The sequence below is a fragment of the Strongylocentrotus purpuratus genome, unplaced genomic scaffold, assembly GCF_000002235.5.
Source record: "Strongylocentrotus purpuratus isolate Spur 01 unplaced genomic scaffold, Spur_5.0 spur5_scaffold_3, whole genome shotgun sequence".
NCBI classification, from domain to species: domain Eukaryota; kingdom Metazoa; phylum Echinodermata; class Echinoidea; order Camarodonta; family Strongylocentrotidae; genus Strongylocentrotus; species Strongylocentrotus purpuratus.
In genome coordinates, this window is record NW_022145609.1 from 5,801,327 (window position 1) to 5,810,080 (window position 8,754).

The 8,754-nt window shown below is 36.4% G+C and overlaps 1 protein-coding gene across 1 annotated transcript in view; it reads right to left on the reverse strand.

The window, feature by feature from the left end:
- The window catches only part of LOC583439 (spliceosome-associated protein CWC27 homolog), a 31,489-nt gene extending 23,900 nt beyond the window's left edge, over positions 1–7,589 (reverse strand). The window contains exons 1-8 of the mRNA XM_011676984.2: positions 7,451–7,589; positions 5,917–6,126; positions 5,220–5,363; positions 4,316–4,414; positions 3,576–3,673; positions 2,629–2,781; positions 1,323–1,514; positions 294–418 (exon numbers count right to left, since the gene is read on the reverse strand). Of these exons, the coding sequence (XP_011675286.2) occupies positions 294–418; positions 1,323–1,514; positions 2,629–2,781; positions 3,576–3,673; positions 4,316–4,414; positions 5,220–5,363; positions 5,917–6,126; positions 7,451–7,492 (1,063 nt within the window). The 5' untranslated portion in view covers positions 7,493–7,589. The remainder of the gene's footprint in view (positions 1–293; positions 419–1,322; positions 1,515–2,628; positions 2,782–3,575; positions 3,674–4,315; positions 4,415–5,219; positions 5,364–5,916; positions 6,127–7,450) is intronic.
- Between the last annotated feature and the right edge of the window lie 1,165 nt (positions 7,590–8,754).

Consider the following 8,754-nt stretch of genomic DNA (forward strand, 5'->3'; position numbering starts at 1 on the left):
AATTCAATATGAAAATTAGTTTCCGGCTCTTGGAAGACTTCCAGCATCATACATATCATATAATTGACTCATACATTACATGCAGATCCCAACCTGATAAGAAAAGCGGAAATGTGAGAACCTAATTTTTCCTCATGATAAAACAAAAGCAAATCATATGCAGTCTATACAAGTAATATAACATAACCCGCATCGCCCTAAACTACTACATCAACCCAAACACCACAGACTGGATGGACAAAATGATTACTGTCAATGCATTGATGATGCTATCAATGACTTCCAAATCCTACCTTCTTTGGTTTCTTCTTCCTGTTCTACTTTTGCCTGTTCTTGCTGTGATTCCTGTTTTAGCTTCCGTTTTCTCCCTTCTCTTAATTCTTCCTTCAGTTTTCTCGACTCTTCTTGCAGCTCTTCCCTGCAGAAAGCAAAATAAGACCAAAACATGCTATCATTTCATTTCATTCAAATTAAGAAAATGCATCTAAAAATAAACTCTTTTAAGACACAAGTTTAATGCAAGTCTGGCTCTGAGAATTTCATTTTTTATACTTTATTTATCTACATTTTTCTTCCTTGTGTGATTTGAAATAGAAGTTATATGATACAATATCCTAATTATTATCATTATCAAATATACATCCCAGAGGGATAAATCAAAGAGCCGACAAATGACTATTATTACCCTGGCTTCAGCCCAGCTGTCCTAAAGCATTACAAGTATTCCAGAAATAAATTCCTACCAGGTACCTATTTAGAAGTTTCGTAGTCGAGTGATTTAAGCACTTGACTTAAAATTCAAAAGGTCGTGGGTTCGATCGCCGACACGGCACTTATGTCCTTTGGCAAGGCATTAATCTACATTTGCCACTCAATACCCAGGAGAGAAATGAAGACCAGGTAGGATGACAAAAGCATTTTTGTTAGTAATTGCCTATGCCCTCACAGTGACCATATGGTAGGAATACTCCCCAGGGAGTGGAGATGGTGCACATTGTGTGTGAATGCATACGATGACCAGGGTAATAATATCTGTAAAGCACTTAAAGACGGTATTCCGTATTAAAGCCCCACTGCACTACTTATAGCTACTTGCGCCCTCTATATAACAAACAATGCATAATCAGTGACCATTGGTCCCCTATGATCCTCTTTTTCTTATGTTAATTGAGAGTTGATTTGATGAGATAACCACCTGTCCAGTGACCTTGCAGGGTCGTCTAATCCCCTCCTGTACACGAGTACAGATGGGCTTTAAAGCGCTATATAATCCAAATTTTTATTATCATTATTTACTACAAACACAAAAGAATCTGACTTGCTTTCTTGACAATGGTTTCTCTTCCTTCGGTGAGTCCTTTACCGTCTCCTTTGACTTCTTTGTCTCCTTAATGAGTTTGGATCGAATCTTGTCCGCCATTTCTTTCTTCTTCTCTCTTATATTCCTCTCATACTCCTCTTCTTCACCCTCCTCGTCATCTTCATCATTCTCCTCATCTGACGGTTTCTCCTCTCTGAAAATGTCAGTAGTAAAAGAAATATAAAATGGGGATAATTATGAGAAATAAACAGACATTTCTGGGAATGGTTAAATCAAGAGAAATGATGGCACAGGTCTAATACCTCAGAGGGTGAGTATGACATTTTTTCTTCTTGATGGATACCATAAAGATAACTGGTGCAAAAATGTGGTACGTAACACTTCATTTATATGTACTTTCAAATTTATGACTGACGACAACATTTCTTTAATCGGGATAGTCCGTGCTTTCCAGTATGCCATACCAGAACTATGGAACAATCTTCCAGAGTCTCTAAAACGTTGTCCTTCACTACATCAGTTTAAATCCGACTTAAAAACATGTCTGTTTCGATCATGCCAGTTTTAAATTTAAATTTATATAGTAAACATGTGAATTTTGTAATTGATTTGATAATTGTAATTGCTAAACAGTGAAAGCTCAATATTCTTCATGTCTTTTCTCTCTTCTCTCTCTCTCTCTCTCTCTCTCTCTCTCTCGTATCTAAGCGCATAGAGACAATTTTGTAATATGCGCTATATAAGAATTGAACACTATTATTATTATTATTACAGATACAAGAAACTTATGGATTCACGTTTGAGCTTTAATGCGCATCAATGGTCTTCTTGCTTCAAAACAATGCAAAGAAGCAATTTCTAAACCCCAACCTTGTGATATTAATAGGGGATATAAAATGAATATAGCAACAACCAGAGAATGAATTTTTGACAATTCAAACTGGACCCCCAAAAAGTTACATTGTAATTTCTGAATAATTATTGCTACTAGATTTACCCATATATCATTTGCCATAATTAATGCAATACATAAGTTAATTATCAACACAAAAGACTTTATATGAATTACCGTTTGTCATTTTCTGAACATTTAATCTAATTTGAAGTTATGCATAAAAACATACATATTCAATTATTTATATTGTTTCCAAGTATCTTTCAAATAATTTTTTCCCCTCCATATTTGTAATAATTATTATGCCTATATTGTAAAACAAAATATTTGTGTACCATGTGAATTACATTTTCTAATAAATATAAATACAACACAACTACTTTACAACTCCTATATTCCTGTTGATACTTACTTCTCTATCTCTACAGCTGGGGTTGAGCTAAGCTTGGGATCCTTGACCAAGTCATGCATACTCTTGCTCTTGTTCTTCATAGACGAGCTGGCGATCACAGTTTCCTCCTCATCCTCCTCCGCCTCTTCTCCAAATGAAAGTAGGCTGAAGTTTCTGATGATAGACAGAAGAAATAAAGGGTTTCATTTTCACAAGATGAATGGTTTTTTTCATATGTTCTGCCTGGTTATCCTCCTTTGCTTCTACTCCAGTTGGGAGGAAACTGAGGTATCTGATGATAGAGAGAAGGATTAATTGAAAGAACTTTCTGATGACAGACAGAAGGAATAAATGGTTTCATTTTCACACAATGAAACTTTTTCATCAGCTCTTCTCCAAATGATGATAGACAGAAGAATTGAATTGCGTCTATATTAGAGACTGGCTAGCTACAACTTCATCTTCTTCACAATCTTCTGCTTTGTCTGCAAACGATAGTAGGGTGAAGTTTCTGATAATGGACAGAAGGAAGAAATTTGTAGAAATTTGTGTTGCTTTCAAACAAAATCACTTTGTGGTTACTCTTTTTTAAACCGGTATCCTCATTCTCCTCAGCTTCCTTCCCAAATGAGAACATTATAGAATTCCAATAACAGTCAGAAGGAATGAATAGTTTCAGTTCCAGATTATCAAAGTGTTCAAGCATTCTGCTTTGTTATCATCCTCTACTAACCATACTCTATGTCCTCAAATAAAAGCAGGCTCACAATTCTAATTAATGACCACATATGGTCGTCATAATACAAATAGGGCAATATAATGCTAATTGTCAACCTTTTTACTCAATGGCCTGAGAAAAACATCAAATAGTGAGTACTGAAGCAATAATTATACCAATTTATTTTTTCCTATTACATCTTTTTGAAAATGTAAACACAGGACAGAAATTATATATTCTCCAGACTTACTTTGTTGCCTTTGATTTACTTTTAGACTTCTTTTCTTCCTTCTCTTGTTTCTTCTTCAGCTGACGAGGAATGATGTCATCAAATGGATTGGCAAGGACCTGACAAAATAAAATCAAGAGTAAACAAACCTTTTCGTCCTTTTCAAGCTCTCATTTCAATTATGGTGAGGGATGTTGCCTAAACTAAAAGAGTGGATATAAAAGTCTCAGTAATTACAGTAAAATATCCGATCAATGGCGCACTTTTTGAAAAAAGTGTCCTCACATAAAACATTCCTAGGGCATCCAGTAATTAATGAACATATATGCATGATTGGGAATTAATAAAATGCCTGAAAGTATTTAAGCATAATAAATATCAGTAACTCCTCGAAAGAGGAAAATGCCGACTGAACTAAATAATGGTGATGAGAATGAATGTACCGGTAAAGGGAAGTATTCTCTCTAGAGGTGTCGTGGTCGAGTGGATACGTCACCAGACTGTCGATCACAAGGTCCACGGTTCGAGTCCCGCCGCGGCACAAATTTCCTTTGACAAGACATTGATCTACATTTGCCACACTCCACCCAGGTGAAGTAAATGGGTACCTTGGAGGAATTTATTCCTTGAAACGCAGCGCGCGTAACAGCTGCACTGCTGAGGGTAATTATGCTGCCTTATTGTAGAGCACTTAGAGACTTCTGATAAAGTAAGTGTTAGACGTAAGCAAATATAATTATTTAAAAAAATGTTTTGTTTACCTGGGTGGATTTAATCTTGGGTGGATAGACTGGTCTGTCATCTGCTCCAATGTCTACTTCACCTAGCTTGACAGCATTGTATAGGGTATTGCCTTCAATCTAATAAAGTAGAATGAAAGAACAGCAAATCTTGTATGAAAAATAATTAGATCATTCGTTCTTTTATTTCGTTATTAAGTTTCTTTTGACAGTATGCTGCAATATCCCAGTAAAGCAAAGAAACAAATTAATTCAAAGACTTGCTAATCAGATCAATGGATGATACTGATATTCATGATATTCGTTATTCATGATATTCATATGTTTTGTATCTCCTACGGTTGTTTCATTATTTCTTTTTCACTTGTTTATTTTCGTCAACCGCTGCAAGACTTTATAATAATAGGCTAGATACATATAATAACTGAAGTGACGACAACTACCAAATGGATTTCAGAATTGTTTTCTAAAATTGAAATCTAAAATAAATGTTTTTTTAAAAACTTTGTGTTGTGTACCGGGTATTCTTAACCTCAATTTTTTGTCATGAATATTAAACCCAGCCACGAATTGGAATAGCGTACCGCATGCGTAATACTCCTGAAAGTAAAGCAGATATATGCATTTGCAGTTTACTAAAATGGAAGATAGCTATGCCCAATCAAAAAATGCAACCTACTGAATTCACACTTAAGCTTAATTTCCATAGGCTTAATAAAATAACCGCCCGGTTCCTGTAGGCAATGAGTTGACAAAGAACCATAGCATCAAAACTCCAATTTTTTATCCTTCAAATTTAATCAATGAAACTGCTACCTAAACTTATGTAGGCATTAATGAAAATATTTCATCTCTGTTTCAGTCAAGAAATATGATCAATGGAAGCAACAAAATCTGCTAAAAATAAAAACTCATGTCCCCATACCTTGCCAAATATGGTGTGCTTGCCCTGTATATGCTCGCAGGGACCGAGAGTAATGAAGAATTGGCTGCTGTTGTCATGGGGACCAGCATTAGCCATAGCAATTAGGCCCCTCCTCACAAATCTCAACCTGGAGTGAAATTCATCCTATGGGTAAAAGAAAAGGGTGGGTAAAAGAAAAGGGTGAATAAATCAAAGCTTGATTGAAATTTTAATTTGACCTCTTTGGATTTTGATCATTTGAAAAAAAAGTAGTGTGCATCTACCGTATATGAAAATAAATATGATAGATAAATGTTATTACTTGTAACATGTAAAGCACTTATAAATAATATTATTATTACTATTCTTATTGTTTTTGTTGTTGTGGTTATCATTTTATCATTATTATGATTATGATGAAGATGATGATGCAGATGATGATTACTACTGCTACTTATACTACTACTACTACTACTAATACTACCACTACCACCACTACCACTACCTCTCACTACCACCACAACCACTACAACTACTACTACTACTACTACTACTACTACAACAACTACTACTACTTCTATTACTACTACTACTACCAATACTACCAATACCACCATCACCACCACCACCAACACCAACACCAACACCACCACCACTACCACCACCTCTATCGCTACCACTACTATCACCACCACCACCACTACTTTTTGTAACTCACTCTGAAAGGGTGACCATAGATTGACTCTCCTCCTTCACCTGTCCCTGTAGGGTCCCCTCCCTGAGCCATGAAGTTCCTGATGATGCGATGGAAGATGGTGCCATCGTAGTAGCCCTCCATGCAGAGCTGGATAAAGTTCCTGCATGCCTTGGGCGCCTCCTTGGTCCACAGCTCTATGTCCAAATCCCCACATGATGTCTTCAGGAGAACCTGATCAAACAGTATTGGAGAAAAAATGTTTGCAGCGAAATGCTAAGCAGAGCTTAGAATAATCAGTTGTGTTTCAAAATTGAACTTTTTAAAAATCAAACTCCTTTAGATGTGTCGTGTATTAAGGGAGTGCTTTTTGTTGCCACTTAACCCTATATAGCCGGGGAGGGGGGGGGGGGGGGGGCTTTAGAAGCCCCCTGTACATTTTTTGTGATCATTTTTTTATGCAAAAGAATCTTGCGCAGACTTTTTTTCTTTTGAGTCTTGCGCATCTTTTGATTCTTTTTCTTTGAAAATCGGACCTACCGTTACAAAGTCACATGACCTTTTGTCTTTGCATGTCAGCCCAAAAATCAATCATTATCTTGATTTGTGTGCAAAACATATGGAAATCTCATTTTTCAAAAAAAGAGATCAAACATTGGTTAGACCGATTTGGTCTTGTTTAAAGTGAAGGTGTTTATTTTGGGATTCAAAATATAGTAAGAAATCAAATACAACAACAAAAACAATAAAATACACAAGTTAAAAAAACAAAGAAATCCATACATAACATGAGAAATTATTAAAAACAATAGATAACACAAGGAATAAAGTGGCTCTTCCAATTTTTTTTTGTATTATTATCCCTATTGGTCTATGATTATGACTCTCTATGCTTTGCTGGAGTGCAATGAACAGAGTTGACAAAACACTTAACTCCCTTTCGTTGACGATCAGCCGTGCTCTGCTCAAAGAAAGACTTGATGCATGGCTGATCGGCAACGAAACGGAGTTAAGTGACAGTCAACTCTGTTTCTTGCTACAGCAGGCAGCCAGTGAAAACGAATTTGTTTAATCAAATTATGGAAATGCAAGCATTACTTAAACAAACAGAACTTTGTTATTCCTGATTCATTTTTCCTGATTGAGTTGTCATATGAAAGGGCAAAAGAAGAACTTTCTAGAAATGTGATTTTCTCTTTGAAATTCAGATACCGCCCGCCAAATGACTTTTGGGTGCCCTCTTCAAATTGTTTTTAATCACTCATGTCATGCGTGAAATATGCATCATATAAGTTGCATCAAATGAAAGAGGAGGATCTAAGCTTAACAAATATGTGTCATTTATTAATTATAATTGTGATTAAGTTATGATAAAACATCGATAATTCTCGGTTTCGTTTTTTCTGGGACGCATTGTATACCGACGTTAGTCGGCGTTACACAATTAGACAGGTATGGGACTACACATCAATATCCATCACACAGCTCAGAACAGACCCAATTTCATACAAATGCTCAAAATGAATTCAAAATATATTCTTAATGTTTATGATATTACCTTTCCATTCGTTGGGGGCTCTTGGATGTATATATTACTCATTATGAAACCAAAATATTGGAAACTATTGCAAATTAATTAGGCTTTTCCATTCCCCACCAGACCCTTGTAGAAGATTCCGACTATCTTGTATTCTAATAGTATGGTATCTTTGAGTATCTTTTGTCATTAATAAAAATCTCTGTCGAGTTTCTCTCTCTATTCCGAAAACTAATACTCCCATATTTAGCAGGCACGGATCCACGGTGAGGTGGGGGGGGGGGGGGGGGCGCAGGGTGCGGCCCGACGGGCCCGGACCCCCTGGCAAAAAACAGATTAAAAAAAAGATGGTAATGTTACTTTCCTTTTGTACAAAAAAAAAAAATATTGGCCCCGCCCCCACACCCGACCCCCCCCCCCCCTGGCCCTGGCTAAAAACAAAAAACAGAAAAATTTAGAGGGGGGTGTTTAAATAAGTAGTATACACACAAATATCGGTCGGCGCGTTTGTTATATTTTCAGGGCAAAATGAAGGAAAAAAAATTAGTACTCACTACCCCCCCCCCCCTTTTGAACTTGAAAGCCCAATAACACATAACAGATTTAATTGCTTTCTCAAATCTGAGATTGGTATTAAATCAATGAAGTATAGGGACAAATTGGTAGATCTCCCCCCCCCCTTCATTTTCACCCTAAGAAAAGAAAAACATGCAATGTACTGTAGATTTTGACATACAAACTATTCAAGTAGCTCGGGAAATCATCTGTAATTGCGTTCAAATGATTAAATCCCGGATTAAATAAAGAAATGAAATAAAATGATAATAATAACATGAACCACATATATCTGCTACTTGCTAGGTGACTCTGTTTATACGTAATTGTTTTACTTACTTACTTTGGTTTACTTTGGTGTCGAGGCTTGAAGCTTCAGCTTATGTGCCCCTCTTTACTGCATTGGATTCGCGTTGGTATGGGTGGTATTTCAGCGGATGGTGCTTCCAATGATTTTCAAGTTCTGACTTGAATTTATTGATTGATGAGGCATTTATGGCAATTTCAGGAAGGTTATTCCAGTTATTAATGCTCCGCACTGAAAATGACATCTGCCTCATCTTAGATTTGCAGCGGGGCTTCCTTATTTTGAGCCTGTGTCCCCTTGTTCTGGATTCTTTGATGATTTCAAATATGTCATTCCTCTCTACTGCCTCCAATCCATGCATGATCTTGTATATTTGAAGAAGATCAGCCCTCTGTCTACGGTACTCTAGTGATGGTAGTTTGAGTGTCTTAAGTCTTTCTTCATAGCTTAGATGCTTCACATC